A 19,589-nucleotide genomic window follows, 5' to 3' on the forward strand; every position below is an offset into this window, starting at 1 on the left:
CCTCCTGAGTAGCTGACATTACAGGCACTTGCCACCATGCCCAGCCAATTGTTTGTATTTTTAGTAGAGATGAGGTTTCATCATGTTGGCCAGGCTGATCTTGAACTCCTGACCTCAGGTGATCCACCCACCTTGGCCTTCCAAAGTGCTGGGATTACAGGCATGAGCCACCATGCCTGGCCCCTTCCATGTTTAAATACACTGTTTAGCAATTTTTGCTGGGAGCACCTTTGGTTAAAAACATTTTCACTTCACCCTTATTCTTTGTCTAGGTACAGATAAATTTATCTAGCGACACAATCCTAAGCTGTTTCATTCCTGAATCTAAGAATGTTTGTCTTTCATGTATATGGAAAATTCTCAGCTATTTTCTCTTAAAATATTGCTTCAAATCTAGTCTACTATCTTTCTCTGAAATTCCTTTCAGATAATATTAGGCCACCTCATTTGGCCCTCCATTTTATATTTAATTTCTCTTTAATATTTTCCATCTCTCTTTTTGTGCTGAATTCTGGATAATTTCTTCATATCTATATTTCACTTCAGTAATCTTCTCTTCAGCTATATCTAATTTGCTTTTCTAACCTATCCATTGAGCTTTTCCCAGGCTAAAGGTCACAGTTTTCATTTCTATAACCTCTGTTTGGTTTTTCAAGCCTGCTCTGTCTTTTTGAGTGTCTTGTTCTTTTCTTCATGAGGTCAGTTTCCTTTCTTATGTCATCAGTCACATCGCATATATTTATTTTTAGTTTATATAAATATTTTATCTGCAGTTTTGGGGAGTCCAATTCCACCATTTTTATGTCTGTTACTGTCATTCAAAGTGGATTGCTTCCTTATGTTTCATAATTTTGGACTGTGAGCTCATCTTTAGTAGGGTGGTAGCTACAGAATTCCTGTGCTGTAGGGTTAAGATTTGTCCCTATTTGCTTCTGCATAAGAACCATGGATATCACTGCCTACAGACCAACTTTGTTCATTTTAAATATATTTATATAAGCTCAAAGATTAAGGCTGACTGTGGGCAGGTCTATGGTTAAAAATTCTCAGGGGAGATTTTTTCTCCCTGATCCGGCTAAGATGGGGAGATTCCCATTGTCTTCCTGTGCCAGTGTGCAGATGTCATCTAGTACACTCTTTCACTGTAAGCATGGCCCTTCAGGATCCTGGCTCTATAAGGAAGTCTCCAGTTCCAACTCCTCATCTTGTGCCAGCCTAACACCTTGTCTCTTACCCGGTATGGGCACAACCACCCCAACCCCTTGATTCCTGAGACTGGTATCATTCCTGGACATCTCTATCATGAGCTTGTGTATTTATGTTGCCTTTACAATTTGGGCTCTTGGGGAATTCCTTTACTTTCTTATGAGCTTGTGCCTCAAAACAATTTTCAATACATATTACTGGGTATTTCTGAAGAAGATATTTCAGATTCTCTAAACAGTTGTAATGATGGGAATTTTACTGCTACCTAGTGGAACTACATCTGGAGGCTTCAATAGAAACCTCTGGCATTAAAAAAGACCCATAAATAATCCAAAGAACAGCCATTTAAACCTAGTAAGTTCATAGGCTGAGAGTTGGTATTTGATTTTGTATGTGGTAGGGAAATTGGGTTTTAGAATTTCCTGGAATTAATGTAAGACTTCCACTTAATTGAGTGAGTTGATATTTCTACAATTCCCAACTCATTTTTATTGGGATCAGCCTAAGGTTTTGCCTGGTGGAGTGAGAGGAGAGACACAGCTGTGGGTCTGGGGACTTTGCATGCCAGATGACTTGTGAAGATAAGTATATGTGCCCCTCATAGGTGCACATCTATGTGACCGTGACATCATCACTGGTCTTCCCTTCCCAGAAGAAAACCTCAAACTTTCTCAACACAGGAGGGGACAGGAAGCAGGCGCCCACCAGAGGAAGGGGACGGAAGCCGGACGGCGGCTTGCTGTCTGCACTGGCAGCCTCTTTGCTCCTTTATTCTCTCCCATCCCTTCAGGTGGAAGCAGCTGGCTACTGCCCCCATGTGACAGCATGGCTGCAAGAGGGACACCAGGACACTGATGACCATTGGGAGGCTGGGCCCTGTGTATCATCTGCTCTAATTCCGACAACAGTCTTGTCACTGGGTGCCATTATCAAGCCCATTTTGAAGCTGTGGAACAGAGGTTACGTAACCTGCCCGAGTCACACACATGACCGGTGACAGACAGGATCCAAAGTCACGGAACTCCATGTTCCTGGCCTTTGTGCCATCCTGCCCCAGGCTGCAGAGCAGGAGGCTGTCCTGCTTCCGGTTCTGACTTTTCTTAGCCAGAGACAGAAGGGGCTTTAGACCATGCATACTGAGGAAGATGGGAAGACCCAAACCTCTGCTAACTCAGGAATGCATGGGAGAAAGTTCCACCAGTGTTTGGCCACAATGCAGAGATGCACACTGAAGGTGGCTTGGATGAAAAAGACGCGGACTTACCAGTAAGGCACAGGCGTCGGCGAACATCAGCATGTAAAACACGTTGCTCCAGCCAGACGGGGAGATGAGCCCAGCCAGCAAGGGGCCCAGGGCTGCTCCTGAAACCGGGCAAATGCACACACATGGTGCTCGTTAGAGAAGTCCCAGCACATGACTAACAGCCACACAGAACGGGCTCAACAGCTCACTCACAACGAAAGGAAAACATACAAAATGACACTACCTCTACCTGACCAGTCAGGCTGGGAGTGGGTAAAAGGCCTAGCATAGGCTGAGCCTTCCAAATCTGAAAACCTGAAATCCAAAATGCTCCAGAACTCTTAACTTTCTGAGCGCTGACACTCGAAGGAAATGCTCACTGAGACATTTCAGAATTGGGATTTGAGATGCTCAACCAGTATAATGCAAATATTTCACAGTCTGAAAAAACAAACAAACAAACAAACAAACAAAACCACCATAACCACTTCCGGTCCCAAGCACTTCAGATAAGATACTGCACCTGCACCACTCAGCACTGGGAAGGCGAAGCTGGTACAGCCTTTTCCCAGAACCACCTAAAAATGCTTGTGGACACTGCAATGCTCATTCTCTTCAGCCAACACTCCCATTATTCTCTTGAATACACCGTACAGAGATCTGCATTCAATGCACAATCTTAGATATTCTCACGCTATAAAAAATGTAACTGGGTAAAATTTGAATAAGATCTGTAGATACTAAAACTCTTTCCATGCACACTTTCTGAGTCTGATCATTGCACTGTGGTCTGTCAGGGAGCTCCTTGTTTTTAGGAAGTACTTGGTGAATAGTCATGAGTAAAAGGGCAGCATGTGTACATTTTACTCTTAGTGGTTCAGAAAAATTACGTGTGTGTGTGTGTGCATGTATGTGTGTGTAAAAACACATGAGGGGTGCATGATGAACCACATGTACTAAAATGTCTGAATTCTTTGTACGATTTCTGCAACTTTCTTGAAGTCTGAGTTTATGTCAAAATTTTAAATGATGAAAACAAAATAAAGTATCCCGCTAAATGCCCAAGGACTGCTGTTTTAAGAATGTGTTTTGTAGCAGCTGGTGTGTTTTACTAAGAGGGACTGAAATGAATTCTGATGCATACGTAGGATGGCTGGTCTTGGTAAAAAGCATGAAGAATTTCCACCAAGCTATGAACTGATCTTTAATCTCTGAGCAGTAAGAAAACCAGGGTCTTTCATGCCCTAGACACACTCATTTTTTTCAAGTGTTCACAAAGTGCTCTTACTATTTCATTATCCCAGGAGCAATTGTATGCAATGTTTTTAAAATTCTCGGAACTTCTAGGTAAACATGGTCAGCTACTCATGTGTTATTTCCACGCCTCCCAAGAAACATGAACTGTACCATCACTGAATTTTAAAAATGATAAATCCTCCAACCTAAAGGCCATGCTCCCCTGGGCACTGAGGGAGTCTCCTCCAGGTCCTGCTGGGTCACACTGCTTGGCGACCAGCAGCTGGCACGCTTTCTCCTACAGAAAGGCTCCAAGCCACTAGGCAGGGCCCCTTCTTCAATGTGAAGCGAGGAAGGGGCAGCCGAGGTCTGCCCTACGTCTGGGGAACCCTCAACGCGAGAGCAAGCACACTGGCAGGAGGAACCCTGGAGGAGAAGAAGGCGTCAGGGAGAGAAGCAGTCCCAGGAGGGCACAGTGGTCCCCGATAGCCACAGAAGGTTAAGTGGAACCTCAGGACACCCCCATTTTTGTAGCTGAAAACCTGTTATCAATTTCGCATGATTCAATCTAACACGAAATAAAACAGGATGCACTAAAACGGCAGAGAAACATTAGTGAACATTGAAAGCATAGCAGGAAAAGTAAAATGGGCAGTACAAAGGTGGAAAACACAGTCAGGAATTCCCTGAGAAAGTACAAGAACAGGGAGACGAGCAGAAGGGAAAGGAGGGAAAGTTGAAGGATTCATCCAGAAAAGCCTCCATCTGACTAATATGTTTTCCAGAAAGAAAAAACAAATCAGAAAATGGTAGGAAAACTTACCAAAGAACTAACAGGGGCCCAAGTCCCCTAAAGTGAGGAGCACGTGTTTCCAGAATGAAGGGGCTACCAGGTGCCCAGGGGATGGGGGATGAAGAAAGACTCCAGGGGTAAGAAGGGAACCTGGAGATTTCTAAGAGGAAAAAGAGAAGGCTAGAAAGCGGAGGCTGGGCTCAGAATGTCTGTGAAGGTGTCAGCGACAGCAATGGAGGCTGGAAGACGCGGGTTCTGAAGAGCAGGTGTTTGCCTCAGGCGAGAGCAGAATCCACACACCAGGCACTTACAAGCTCGCAGAAGCCACCTCTCCTAACTCAGGGAGCTACCAGGAGGTGGTTCCCCACAGGAGTGGTAAACAGGGGTCTTGGCTGCGAGGGCTGTGATGCAGGCAAGGGAGGAGGGGACCCCCAACACAGTGGCGACAGGTGCTCTGGGGCAAAGCCGTGCAGCGGGCGGAGCGAGGCTGATGGCGTGAAAGGGGTGGAGTGGGGTGGGATGGTGACCATGGTGGAGGGGAAGGAAATGTACAAAAGAGGAAAAGATGGGAGGTTTACTTACCCAGGAAAAAACAGAATGTATCTATCGAAGGTGCATAATTAAAGTGTCTTTCTTGGCTGGAAAGTGAAGGGCCGGAGCGTGGCCAATGTGACCGGAGGAGGAGGGGTGCGCCGTGTGGGGGCAGAAGGGAGCCAGGTCCCCTCTGCCTTAAGAGGAGCACAGCTGATGATGTTATGATGAACCGAGAAACATGAAAATATGGAGGTAAGCAGAGAGAGGCAGCTCAAGGTGCTGCTTCTACAAAGACAGGGCTGGGCAGGGGGAAAGGAACGCCGCTGTATAACGTAATAAGCTTGTAGGACTGTCTGGCTTCTAACGTACATTATGTTTTACTTTAATGGATAAAAATCAACCTGAAGAAACGCAGTGCTCTATTTAACTGCTCTGCATGAAATGTACAGAAACAGCAGCCTCTGCGATGCTAAGCACGGCGAAGGCACCGAGCACGCACGCTGTCAGCAGACCACGCGCTCTTGGGAAGACGCAGTGGTGATCTACGATCAGGCATGCTTCACCTCCACCCAAGCCAGTGACACGAAGTAGGCATGCAGGGCAATCCCTCGGGAAGGGACTGGGCTGACACGGCGGCCTTCCCACTTGAGCCCGTGCTTCGCTGGGCAGCACTCAGGGAAGAAATAATGACGGAGGCGTGGTGGTGGGGGTGGGCAGGCCTGAGTGCCGTTTCCATGGTAACCATTGCCTGAGCAGGCAGTAGGCACGGACGGGCGGTGGAGCCTGGAGCAATTGGGTCCTGGTCCAGCCTCTGGTGTAACATAGCAGTCATCAGGGTGGGCACAGCAGCTCCGCATATGGTCGGAACTTGGTGCAGCTTAACGGAAGGCCAGAGGGGGTCCCGTGTGCAGGCTACCGTCCTTGTGAGTGGGCCAAGGCATTCAGAAAGGTGCGCCCCTTCCACCCACTCAGGGCAGTGGTGGGCAGTGGCCTCTGCTTCCCTCTCATTTTGAAAAGAATATGAAGAAAAATGTGCTTTTTCACCTAGTTCATGATTTCCCTCTCATTTTTCACTTTGATCCTCTGCTTTCAAACAGCAGTCGGGACTGCCAGTAGACTGCCACGTTAGCTTTAAGAGCAGAGTTTCCCAGCGAAGTCAGAGGGAGTCACGGCCCGCGGGCCCTGCAGCACCAGACCAAGAGAAGGCCGTGCAGTCACAATGTCAATCAGAACTGAGCTCAGCCCCGCAGTCCCCCCACTTCCTACTGAGGTGCCCAAGAGAGAACATCAGAGGGGTGAGCACCACCCCCCAATACACTCACAGTCCCTCTGGACCCAGTGAAATGAAGGAACCAGCATTAAGGGCAGAGATGAGGCTGGTCTGGTCTCACTTTTGTGAACAGCAAAAGCCAAAATGTGGCTTTCTGAGCACTGGCCAGCCTGCCCGCTGCTTCTCAGAACAAGGCAGTGGGTCACATGAAGCAGCAACCTTGGTCCTGGAAATGGCAGCAGCAGCCTGGAGCTGAGGTTCCCGCCACCCAGGGCCAGGAAGGGGGGCCTGGGTCTTGCCCGGCTGGGCTCCTCACTGTGCACTCAGCTGCCTGGGCTCCGGCTGTGATTCTAGCCGCCTGGCAGCAGCCCGTTCATTTCACTGGGATACAGCAAAGAACCACGCAAACCCTATCCTCCTGGGGCTTCCGTGCCAGTGGCAGGAGACAGGAGACGAAGCCAAAGAGTGCACTGAATCCCACTGCGGGCACGGGAAGTGCTCCGGAGAAGAGCAGACTCCGGGGAGGGGCCTGGAGGCCGGCGCAGGAGGCTGAGAACCCTGTGTCCCACTGCGGACATGGGAAGTGCTCCGGAGAAGAGCAGACTCCGGGGAGGGGCCTGGAGGCTGGCGCAGGAGGCTGAGAACCCTGTGTCCCACTGCGGACATGGGAAGTGCTTCGGAGAAGAGCAGACCCCGGGGAGGGGGCCTGGAGGCCGGCTCAGAAGGCTGAGAACCCTGTGTTCTTAGCAGGGTGGTCCCAAGCAGTCTCGCTGAGAGGATATTTGAGCAAAGACTCAAGGGCACGAGGGAGTGAGGCATGAGGTCACCTGTGGGGACCTTCCCAGGCACGGGGTGTGGCCAGAGCCAAGGGGCCAGCCTGGCCTCCACAGGAGCAGCAGGGAGCCATGTGATGGGAGGGCTTTGACTTCTGCATCACTGAGACAGCAGTGAGCGCCCAGAAACGTGCTGTGTTATGTCCAGCCTGCTGGTGCCGAGGCCAAGGGCAGCCAAGAGCATCAGCTTTCCCCACCGGCCAGCCAGAAGGCTCCAGTGCCAGGCTCTGACTAATGTGCCTTTACTGAGCCACCTTCATCTAGCGCACACTTGGCTTTACTGCTTTGAGAACCCTGGGCAGCAAGTGACACAACAGGTTGGGTGACACATCAGGTTGGCACCCCAGGTCCTCCTGATTAGCTGCGAGAGGCACACCGGGCAGCCCCCATAACCTCCCACATGTAGGAAGGACCCTCAGTGCCCTTCCGGGAGGACCCCGTGCGGCAGCGCCTGATCTTCCCCTGGCAGGCGTGACCATGGTGTGTGCGCCCCGCGCGAAAGGGCTCAGGGAAGGCCAAGGCCGTGTCAGGCTGCACGTGGGCGGGGAGCCCAGTGCTTGGCCGGTTCCCACCTGCCTGCTCCCTGAGGCAGGTGGGATGGGTTGCTTACTCTGCCACCTTTTTCAATTCTAGACTATGCCACTGAATGCCCTTCAAGCCTTTGATGATGCTGGTAACACTCAGAACTCTGCATGCTTTTGGGCCAATTGGTTTTTCTGTAATTTTAATAAGATTCTGCCTTTCTTGAGATGAAGGCCATAAATAATCAGTGGACCTGAGTTAGCCCACGGGCTACAGTTTGCCAACCACCGCCTCCGGTGAAAACCTGGACACACAGCTAGTCACATGCCTGTCTCTCAAGCCACCCAGGCACACACAACTGTCTCTGTGCACTGATGTCCCCTGCTCCTCGGCTCATATCGTGAGAAGCCGGCCCGCTTGATGTTATCGATGCTATTGGAACCCTGGGCACCTGTTCAAGAGCATGTGACAATGCGATTTCCCCTAAGACACCAAACCTCCCAGCGCTAAACCTCTCCACGCACCTACAGAGCCAGTTCCGTCGATGATGGCGGTCACGGTGGAGAGGGCGTGCGCGTTACCCTTCAGACTTTTATGAGTCCCCTAGAAGAGAGGAAAAGCAGATGTGGAGCTTGTCCCTGAGGCATTAGAAGTCAGCCTCAGCCTTTGTATCACCATTTACTGAAACTGCTCTGCAGAACAACTCAACACGCGGGGTGTTTCCCGTAATTTAAACTCCACCCCAAGCTTGCCTTGGGGAGTTAAAATGTCAAGGGTTTTTAAGAGTTAACAATCATCAGAAATGCTTGGGTCTAGTTGCAAGAACTCTTAGGATTCTCTTCAAATAAAAAAACATTTGTTCAACACAGTCCTGCTCCTCCCTGAGCCCCCAGAGCAGCCCACGTGAGGGGCATGAAGATGCATGACACGCCCCTGCCCTGAGCTGTGCCGGCCTTCCTTCCCAGCCATGTCCACGTCTGCTGGATTCCTCCACAGCCAGGGCCTTCCTGGGACTCCTGTCAGATGTCTCTGCAGGATCTAAAATCCAACCTGATCGACAGCAAACTCCAGAGGAAGAAGGGGAGAACCCAAGAGAGCAAGGGAACAGCCGCCAGGAGCTCCCATTTTGAAAAGGCTACATAGATAACTGTGGAAAAAGCAAACTGAGGACACTAGGAGGGGAGCGAGATCAGGGGAAACAGTGCCTGGAAGCCTAAAACTATAAAAATGAACCAGCGTTTGAAAATATGCATGCCTGTGTATGAGTGTAATATGGATGCAAAATCAAGAAAAGCATGCGCAATATGAAAATCACCCAGAACCTACTGTTTTTGAAGTCTAAAAATTAAGTGAAAGTCTCCCCTCTGCCTCTACCCCATGAAGGCTGACTACTGCTGCTGGTCTGGTGTGATCCTTCCAGAATTCTCCATGCCCAGACACAAAACTGCACGCTCATGCACACCCAGGCAGTTTCAGGACACACCCCACACAAAGGTGGCCAAGGCAGGGCGTGGCACCTGGATGAGGGGGGCCAAATCCCCCAGCACCTCTTCCTGGCCCCTCTCTCTCTCTGCAGGGGCGTCTAAGACAGGACTCCTCTCCTGTCCCCTTGGAGTGAAAAGTGCCTGAGTCAGGAGGACGGTGCCCAAGAGCCTTTGGTTGCACCGAACGGTGAGTCTGGTGCCAACCTGCGTGTGATTCTAGAAGGATGAGCAGGGGGCAGATGCGGGAAGGCTGGAGACCATGACCTAGGTGATCCACCTTTGTCATGAATGGCAAACGGTGGGTGCCCACAGGGCCAGCGTCTCCCGGCTCTACTCACCAGGTCAGCGGAGACGGCGGTGGTGATGAGCGCGTAGGGCCCGCTGACCAGGGCTCCGCTGAGCAGTAGCATGGCTGTGGGAGGCAGAGGGTGGGAGAATGGAAGCGAGTCCCCCCACATCAGAGCAGCCCAAGGTGGGCCCCTGGGGAGCACAGGGCGGGGCGCAGCAGCAGCAGCTCCCTCCAAACTTGTCTCCTGAGGGTCTAAGCCGAACTGCGCCTTCCCTAAGACTCAGGCTCCTTGACCCTCGGGGCAGAAGCTGCCTCCACCAGGGAGTGATCACAGGCCTGATGCCGGGCCTGAGCTGGCCGCAGCTTCATCTGCAGCAAAAAGGCCTCCCTCTCCCTGTCCATGGCTGCTGCAGGCGGACCCCACCCTCTCTCTGGGCCATCCACGGCTGGGACAGGCGGACCCCACCCTCTCTCTGGCCAGGTCGCTTCCTAAACTCTCCTCGGCTCACTTTCCCAAACCAGCATCTGGGCTCGCACTCAGGTGAGGAAGCCTCTGGCCTGAGGGGTCACAGGACATTCCGCCTCCTCTCTTGTGGGCAAGCTGCCTTCTGAACACCATTCAAGGGGACCACACACATCCCCACTGCTGGCTCGTGAGGACGGAAAGCACACTTCTAAGTGCTGGAGGCATCACTGGACAGCGCTGCCAGCAGGGTGTTAAAAGTAGTCCTCCGAGGTCATGCAGGCGCTCCTGGAAGGGCAGCTGACGAAGCCAGCTTGGAGGAGGTGGCTGGGGTGCCACTTGCCCTGGCTCCTGGTGGGACCCTGCTCAGGTCGTACCACCAGGTTCCCAGCTACCTGACGGGGCCCAAGGGCCAGCCTGGGTTGCTCTCACCATCATGGGTATGGGTCACAGGCTGTGGCAGCTTCACCAGCCCCGCTGAGGCGCCAGGAGGGGCTGCCTTCAAGGTCACATCTGGTTTCTCCCTGAGCGCTCAGGGCCACTGCCCCAGACGAGGCTCACACTCAAACCCACAGACTGGCAAGCCTCGCACTGGGGAGACGAGACCCTGGCCTCTCCAGATGGCCTCACTCAAAGAGGGACACCGGAGACTTTTAGCCGCACCATGTCCTCCAGTTAAACCAGCTCAAAGCACCTGTTGATTTTTATATTTCATCTTGCCAGTTGTGTGAACAAAAACGTGTGTGAAAGAAAAGAAAGAAGGCCTGCATACTCACCGACGGTGGCCTCGAGCCCCATCTTGCTGATGGTGGAGAAGATGTAGAGCTGTGGACATCGAGACACAGGTCAAAACCACGCCGGCTGCAGGCAGCACGAGATCCCCAGAAATCCACTTCTCAAAGCCTGGGGGTGAGTCTCGGGCAGCCAACCCAAGAATGGAAACCCCTAAAAAAAGAGTGGAGGCCACACTCCCTCCCGTCTCAGGCACTGAGCCTCGTCCCCGCCATGAGCGCTTTGGACCAAGCACTCCAGGTGACCTGGGGAAATCCTGCAGGGTGCTCCCTCCACAACCCCAGCCGAGGGTCAGGGTGCAGGTGGCCTTCCTGAGCTCCTCGTTTGAGAGCCTGACTGCCGAGTCCTCAGGCTGCCAACCCCGATGGCAGCAAGGGGCCCACTCAGGCGCTTCTTCACTCGGCATTTTTTCAGGGTCTGTGATGGCTGTGTCCGGGACCCCAAGATGGCTGAAAACCAGGCCTTGTTCTGGGGCCAGCGGAGAGGCCTAGTGGAGAGGTGGACGTGCAGAGGTACGGGGTACACTGGTAAGCCTGTCACCTCTAACATTACGATGATAAAAACAGTAACGAGGGGCACTGTTTCTAACCCACTGGAAGGTGGTGCTACTGACACCCCGTTTCCAGATGAGGGAACTGGGGCACAGAGGGGCTGTCAGTGCCCAGGGCCAGGAGCTGCGAAATGCTTGAAAAGTACTATGCACCAGGCGTCAGGACGGGAGGGCTCAACGATGCCTAAGAGGTGGGGAAGGAGCTTGTCTGGGGCAAGGGGCACCCCAATGAGAGGGGCAGCCTGCACACTGCCCATGCGGAACAAGTAGCGGCTGCGCATGTTGGGGAGGGTGCCCGGGGAGGGGCTGGGGGACAGGAGGCATGAGCGGGAATGAAGCTGGGCTTGTCAGGAAAGTGGAGCCCGGGCAGATGGGAGAGGACGCTGGCTGGTGGGAGGACCATGGGGGACTGTCTGCAGGCCTTGGGGCAGAGAAGGCAGCAGGGCTGACCGTGGGGGCAGCGAGCAGCAGCATCAGGCCACAGGTGGTGGCCCTTTTCTCCAGTCGGTCTGAGATCACACCTGCCAGGATGCCACCTGCAACGGAGAGCAGGCTTGAGGCTCGGACGTCACTGGGCGTGAGCCCACTACGAGGAAGTGGAGCTGCAGGAAACTGGAGAACAGTCTCCGCCTCTCCCAGGCCCCTCTCTCCAAGCATCATGGCAGGCAGCCTTCTCACGGCCTGACCTCCCCACAGGCCTCAGTTGGTTGCCGTCAGATGTGAGAGAGGCTTGGAGGCATCTCGGGTTCAGGTTTGAGGCCAGCCCTGAAGGCCCTTTACCTATCGACGGACTACGGTGGAGAGTCTGTCACCTGCCTGGGAGGCATGCTGCTGCTTTTTTTGTTTTAGTTTTGGAATGGGGTCTCACTCCGTCACCCAGGCTGGAGTGCAGTGCCACAGTCGTGGCTCACTGTAGCCTCAACCTCCCAGGCTCAAGCTGTCCTCCCATGCCAGCCTCCCCACGCAGCTGGAACCACAGGCTCGAGCCACCATGCCCAGCTATGGTTTTGTCATTGTTTTTTTTTTTTTGTAGAGAGGGGTCTTGTTATGTTGCCCAGGCTGGTTTTCATTACAAGAGCTGAAGTGATGCTCCTGCCTGGGTCTCCCACAGGGCTGGGATTACAGGCATAAGCCGAGTCCAGCTGGCTGCTGTTTCTGAGGGAAGCTGTTCAAGAGCAGAGTCAGGGCCCCGAGGAGGGAGGGGAAACCAAAGACCCCCCACCCACAGGTGACAGCCTGACCCTCTGGGGCTGGGTCCACTCAGGGAATACAAGACCTTGGGGAACCCCGTTCCCTCTGAGCAGTGAATCAACTCAGAGATCATGCGCCTCGTGAAGTTCTGGTAGTGCAGAGCAAGTCTTAACGAACTCACCAAAGATCCCACCCACGTCGAACAGGGTGGAGAGCTCCCCCGCCTTTTTGGCATCAAGGTGATCTATGAAAATGACAACGGAATGTAAAACAATGAAGACCTCCTCCACGCATCACAGTGACACACCACGCAGAACAGGACCCATGCCGGGGACTCTGGTTCCACACGCTTGATTTAACTCGGATTTAGAAAACTAGTAACACAGAAGGGATGAAAACACTTTTAACCAAACACCGAGGGCTTCCCCTGCTCAGTTGAATTATCCCACCTTTGGTTCAGAGGCCCCCCCAGGGGCCCCTCTACCATGAAGTTAGATCAACGCATGACCTAAGTGGGGGTGTGGAAAGCGCCTGGATGCTCCAACGTCCTGTCACATGTGGCTTTACAGCTGCAGGGGGCCAGAGCCCTCTTGTCCTGCAGATGAGGACACAGAGGGCCTCCCAGCAGCAGCTCAGGGCACCCTCCACTAGCTTTTGTAGACGTTCTGGGCTATAAGGTGGACTGAGCTGGCTGTGGTGTGACAAAAGAGACCGGGCAGCATTTCGGTCTGCTGGCCAAACCCAGCCTTTCCGAATCCTCAATGACAAGGACAGGAAACTTTGCTTTTTTCAAACAGACTGAAAATCCAGCAATTCAATACTCAAGTCTTGAAAACGTTACCCCTTATGCAATCACAGGGGAAGAAAGGAAGAAGGCTGAGTGCAGCACACCGGCCAAGGTAAGGCAGGGTCACGAGGCAGGGAAGGAGCCTCAGGATCTGAGGGCACGCCTGGTTGCCTCCCCACTCACTGGCTCTTGGACAGTCCCTGCCCCTGCTAGGCTCGGGGGACGGTCCCCTCACCGCCTCCGCAACTTCCCTCTGGGTATTCAGCCTCCAGCCTCATGATCCCAGCATTCTCCTCTGGTGAGATCTGCATTTCCAGAATAGGTGGTCTGTGCCCCTCAGCCTCCCCCGCTCTCAAAGGCCCCCTTTTGGGACGTTGCCAGAGCCTGCCTCTCCCTGATGGCCTGGTGTCTTCTCCTTCCTCTCGCTCTCCCTGGCTCCCTGGGCTAACAGCCCTCCACGTGTTCCTGGACCATCCCCACTTCCTCTCAGCCAGGGTTCCGGTTCCCCCACTCAATGGCCCCTTCCCTTAAGCATTGTTTGTCCCCTCTTGACTGTCCCATGGTCACACCTGACATGGGGGGCATGTTACTATTTCACCAACATGTTTGCTCATAATCTACAGCTGCAGCCACCGTGGGATAAAGCAACACCACATGAAGCAAAGTGTCAGCCCTCCCTAAGGTTAAACCCTCCCTAAGGTTAGACCCTCTCTAAGATTAGACTCTCCCTAGAACCTCCCTATTTCCCAGAAGTCTTTTCCAGGTGAGATTATCAGGGATTTCTTATCTCAGGTCCCCAGAGGCCTTGCTTCTGCTCACTGGCTGCTATGCACCAAAGTTCCATGTAGCCCCCATTTAAATGCAGGCTACCTCAGAACAGGAAGTACCCCACGGAACTGGTGGCGACAGCTGGGACATAACGTGTCAACCTTTAAATCTCATAAAGGCTACCATTATGGCAGTACAACGTGCACGTCTGAATTCTCTTTGCCTATGTTCCACCATACTGTTCGATTCAGAAGTGTGGAAAGTGCACCTCTCAAAGCACCATTCATGGCCTTGCGTTTCCAAGACGCTAGAAACCAGCAAACAGAAGACAGTTCGGCCCCAGTTGCCGTGCAGAACTTAACGTGTTCTAGCAACGGATACTCACCCACATTCGTGATGTACAGTGGCAGCCAGAAGAGGAAAGTATAGCTGACCAACTTGGCGAACAGCAGACACAGCGAGAACTCGATCACACCCTGAAAGAGAGAGCGGTCGGGCGTCTCCTCCAAATGTGCCATCGGCAGGTGTGTAAACAGGTAACAGTTATACATGACTTAGCTCCCATGAAGAGAGCCTGTCTCTGGTCTGGCTTCAGCACCTCCAGACACATACGGGGGAGGGTGCTGCACCGCTGTGTGGTGTGGTGAGGACGCAGAACAGTGAAGCACTCACCCCAGCCCGGGCACCGGGTTGGGGGTGGCCACAGCGGCAGCTCCTCCACCAATGTGGCATTGGGGGCCGGCCCAGTGTGGCCAGATTTTCTGCTTTCAAGTGAAGACAGGAAGCCCTATTTATCTATGACATTTCTGAATTTCGAAATGCAGACTACCTTTTAGGATCAAAAGCCAGTGTGTTTACATCAGAGTAGAGTCAACAAAAACACGTAGGATTTGATTTTCATACTATGTCGCCCGGAAAACTTGCCTATTAAAGGAGTCCTCGTATATCCAGGCGCAGCGGACTGAGCATTTAATGGCTCTTTCTTCTCCCTTGGAGCTGAAACCATTGTAAATGATAAAGTCACCGGGAAACATACAGATCAAACAATTCGTACCATGCTGTCAGGCACACAGGCTACGCATCCCGCCTGTGAGTACGACACACCAGTCCGCATCAGGGAAAACCAGGGGACGAGAAGAGGGTGTGTGAGTGATGACATCGGGCGCTGGGTTCTGTAAAACGCCTGTGTCTTCTTTTATGTCAACTTTTAGAAAGAGGTGGCACTTGGGAGATGATAATTCCAGATGCCGCTGAAAATCCGGAGTGAGAAATCCAGTAACACTGTGGCACTGAACCCCCCACTCCACTCCCCAGCTGCCTGTGCACATGAAAATTAATCAAAACGGTGGCTGGAAGAATCCAGCACTCCACTTTGCCAAGTCATTCCAAAATGAAAGAGCTGATATCTTCACAGTTGGTGAGGCTGTGTCCGTGTGATTTACCGTATGCCTTTCACGGGCCTGGCACTGTGCTTGTCGTCATTAACTGATCTCACTTCAGAACGACGTACCGTCTCACACCAGAGATGGAGCCGTGTGACAGACAAGGACATGGAGGCTGAGGGTACGCCACACGTGGCCGGGACCCCCAGCGTGGTGGTGGCAGGGGAGGCGTGAGCCAGGCCTCGCCTCTGCAGCTCATACTGTCTACAACTCCACTGTATAAAAACGTGTATTTCTATAACAATTGTGCACCCTGCTTTCAGCACAAGTATTTGGGGGGAGTTACAGAGGAAGGTACAGCAGAAAAGGGTACAGTTATTATGAAGGACACAACTAAGAGCAAATCTTTTTACTTGAACCCAGCAGCTCCCATAGGCCGGCATGCACAGCCTTTTCCCCGGGAGTTGGTGCCCAGGCCTGGGTTGGGCATTCTCCTTCGGCTGAACACTGGCTCCAGGCCCTGCCTCTGCAGACCCAGCTCCTCCTGGGCACTGGAACAATTTCTGTTCTGAAGCCGAGGTCTCCCCAGTCTCTAATTTCTGTGATGTAATTTTGAGGTCGGGGTTGCGCCACTTATGCTTCCAGCCCTGACCTGCTGAGGGGCCTCGGGTCTGGGCCCCTGATCCTCGGCCTTTCTCTAGGTCACGTCAGCAAGCGAGAGCTGTGTCTGCTCCCTGGTGCTCTGGCTGTGAGTGCCGGAGGGCGTGGCGTGGACAGCCTGCCCTGGACACCCCACCCGAGACAGCCTACCCGGCCCACACAGCAGGGTCTGATCTCCCCTGATTCTCTGCTGAGGGAGTCCATGAATGTAATAAAAGGAAAAGTGAAAGCAGCAAGAAATCTCTCCACAGCACCTCTCCCGCTCATCTGCTCCAAGTCACCGTTCCCCGATACTGATCACCCCTGAGGGGCACTGTGGCACCCTTCTAGTCTGAAGGCAAGGCCAGCAATACCACCAAGGACCAGCAGCCAAAGCAGCACGGTCCGGATTCTGAGGACCCGAAGGCTTCTCCCGCCTGTCTGCTCGTTCTTCCCTCGGTCTCTCCATCCCCCCTCAACTCCTGGCAACCTCTGCTCACACGCACAGACAATCAGACCAGGGGCTGCGGCACTGAAGGCACTTTTTTTTTTTTTGAGATGGAATGTGACTCTGTCAGCCAGGCTGGAGTGTAGTGGCACGAGCCTGGCTCATCACAACCTCTGCCTCCCTGGCTCAAGTGATTCTCCTGCCTCAGCCTCTCGAGTAGCTGGGATTACAGGTGTGCACCACCATGCCTGGCTAATTTCTGTATATTTAGTAGAGACGGGGTTTTGCCATGTTGGCCAGGCTGGTTTTGAACTCCTGACCTCAGGTGATCAGCCTTCTTCAGCCTCCCAAAGGGCTGGGATCACAGGCTGAGCTACCGTGCCCAGGCTGAAGACATTTTAAAGGGAAAGAGAATGGAGCCAGGCTGGTGAACGCTGGTATGCCATTCAGTGACAATGCCCCCCAGGCTCCTGCTCAAGGCCTGCAGGAGGGCAAGTGCACCAGGGAGGGGCCAGGCCACAGGGGCCAGGTGGCATAGTGGTCAGGGCCCCAGGTCCCCAACCTCTGTCACATGGGGGGCAGGCCCAGGGTGCCAGGCTTTCTGCTTTTCAAGCGAGGGCAGGGAGCCCCATTTGTCTATGAACTTTTTGAATTTTTAAATGGAGAAGACAAATTTCAAAAAAATTCAAACATGGTATAAGGCAAACCAAACATCACTGCAGACATATTCATTCCTGAAGCTACCAGTGTGCAGCGTCTGGCTTCTGCTATGGATTCTAATCTCTGGGTTAGAAATCTCACAACCAGAGATTTCTTTTTTAAGTTAATCATCAACCGACCAGACTTCTTGCAGTTGGCACAGCAGCAGCCCCTCTGAAACTCCTCCTGCACATGTTTACTTACAGGGATTTTCAGGGCCCCTGTGAAGCTGATGGCAGCGGTGGCACTCCCGCTGTCCCCGGGGAGAATGACCATGTGGTTTGCATGGACGGAGCCCTTCCCGTCTGACAGCAGCAGGCACTGCATCTCTGGGTCCTGGAGGCAAATCCATTGGGAACAAAAGGAAAGGCATTACCGGCTGGGCAGTCTGGGGGAAGTGGGACCAGGCTTCCCAATGACGAGGGTGCCTGGCGACTCTCTCTCCCACTGCTTTGAAGACATCTGGTGACATTCCCACCTGGCCACTGCGTTAGAATGATTAGCATTCATGCATTTTCATGAACAGCTGGGTACACAGATCCTCTGATCCAGAAATTCTGGGACTCTTATATGCAAAAAATAACTCCAAAAGTGAAAAAAATACTTATAAAGTAAAATAGATGTCACATCATCATTGAGAAAAATTAGAAAATTAAAATATATCCATATGAATGACATATCTTGTTATAAAAAAAGCTTGGGAGATTTTAATGACATATGAAAATGCTTATGACACATTAAATAACACATCATTCAAAACTGCACGCCATTATAATCTCAAAGAAGGTTTAAATATCTACATCTATAACTAGGCAACTGCAGGATCTGTTTCTAGAAAGAAAGAAGCTAAAATCTAAGCCAACAATGGTTGTCACCAAGTGGTAGAATTATGTATAATTTTAATGAAAATGCTAACAAGAAATCTTTACATGATCCTGTATTTTCTAGGAGTTCACAGTGGCCATATAAAACATTATTTTAAAATTTATTTTAAATTACACCGACATTATTTTAAAATACACCTATTCTGATAATTATGAATTCTGATATTCTAGACATTCCTAAAGGACAAAACACATACTCATTAAAGCAAAGAAGAGTGATCTCGAACCTAGAGTGGGGTTTCCAAGTTAGAGCAAGGATAACACAAAAATAATCCTAGCCTGGGCCATACAGTGAGACTGCATCTCTGGGGAAAAAAAAAATTAGTTGAATGTGGTGGTATGCACTTGTAGTCCTAGCTGCTCTGGAGGCTGAGGCAGGAGGATCACTGAAGCCCAGGAGGTTGAGGTTGCAGTGCACCATGACTGTGCTGCTGTATTTCAGCGTGGGCAATTGGGCAAGATCCTATCTCAAAAAAGAATTAAAATAAAATGAAAATGTTCTTCATTAATAAACTATGAAGTTCAAGGTCTTACAAAGAAATACGTCTATGGATCTCAGACCTTCCACAAAATCAAACAGGCTTTGTTGTATTTATCTCACTATAACCTGTTATAAGTTGGACTAAAAATGTAGTTCAATTAAAAAAAAAAAGAAAAAGAGGTTGGGCGCGGTGGCTCGTGCCTGTTATCCTAGCACCTTGGGAAGCTGAGGCAGTGGATCACCTGAGGTCAGGAGTTCGAGGCCAGCCTGACCAACAAGGTGAAACCCCATCTCTACTAAAAATACAAAAATTAGCCAGGTGTGGTAGCAGGTGCCTGTAGTTCCAGCTACTTGGGAGACTGAGACAGGAGAATTGCTTGAACCTGGGAGGTGGAGGTTGCAGTGAGCCGAGATCATGCCACTGCATTCCAGCCTGCGCAATGAAGCATGACTCTATCTCAAAAAAAAAAAAAAAAAAAAAAGAAAATGGTAATGTATTTCACATTCCCCTGCCTCTTGATATTTAGAATTCTCTTCCAGTGGGAAACAGAAATTTGGAAACCGGGTGGCAGACTGTACCGTGTGCAGCCCAGTGTGGGTGCTGGGCACCCAGTATGTGGTGTCGGGGGCAGCCCAGCAGCCATGTCCCCCAGGAAGCCCGGCTCACGGCTAGGATTCTGGCATGGACAGCGGGCGTCTGATGACGATATCCACAGGCAGCCGCAGTCAGGTGCTCTGGAGTGAAGATGACAGGCCCGAGTGCAAATGCCTCACATCCTCCCGATAAGAATTCATTCTCGGCACGTGGAAGCAAAGAATGGCGATCTGAGTTTGGGAATCAACTTTTCTCTCTTAAATTGTGCTGATCATCCAGTTTAGGAAACCAAGTCAGTCATGCTTTACTGTGGCTAAACACTGGAATCTCCTGGGGGGCTTTGAGGAGTCCCAAAGCCCCCCAGCCCTGCTGAAGCAGTCTCTGGGGCAGCCCCAGGTGAGTTCCACTCATAGCAAGCTGAGGGCTACGGGACTTCACAGCCTGTTATGCAGCAAACAGGCTAAGCAGTGGGTGAGATGCAGCCAGCTGGAGGAACGTCA

At 51.7% G+C, this 19,589-nt stretch overlaps 1 protein-coding gene across 11 annotated transcripts in view; it reads right to left on the minus strand.

The window, feature by feature from the left end:
• Nucleotides 1-19,589, minus strand: part of SLC37A1 (solute carrier family 37 member 1) — a 60,373-nt gene that overhangs the window by 4,162 nt on the left and 36,622 nt on the right. For 4 of the 11 annotated variants that reach the window (XM_032276783.1, XM_032276782.1, XM_032276790.1 and 1 more), the window contains 9 exons: nt 17,334-17,465; nt 14,347-14,437; nt 12,588-12,650; nt 11,666-11,751; nt 10,650-10,698; nt 9,460-9,533; nt 8,162-8,240; nt 2,471-2,568; nt 750-2,035 (listed from right to left, as the gene is read on the minus strand). In XM_032276783.1, coding sequence (XP_032132674.1) covers nt 1,868-2,035; nt 2,471-2,568; nt 8,162-8,240; nt 9,460-9,533; nt 10,650-10,698; nt 11,666-11,751; nt 12,588-12,650; nt 14,347-14,437; nt 17,334-17,465 — 840 coding nt within the window. In that variant the 3' untranslated portion in view covers nt 750-1,867. Of the gene's footprint in view, nt 1-749; nt 2,569-6,857; nt 6,886-6,944; nt 8,089-8,161; nt 8,241-9,459; nt 9,534-10,649; nt 10,819-11,665; nt 11,752-12,587; nt 12,651-14,346; nt 14,438-17,333; nt 17,466-19,589 lie in introns of those variants that run through there. The other 7 variants (XM_032276785.1, XM_032276787.1, XR_004268573.1 and 4 more) reach the window with 6 other exon arrangements.

Source organism: Sapajus apella, unplaced genomic scaffold, assembly GCF_009761245.1.
Source record: "Sapajus apella isolate SASKATOON/1434 unplaced genomic scaffold, GSC_monkey_1.0 scaffold8, whole genome shotgun sequence".
NCBI classification, from domain to species: domain Eukaryota; kingdom Metazoa; phylum Chordata; class Mammalia; order Primates; family Cebidae; genus Sapajus; species Sapajus apella.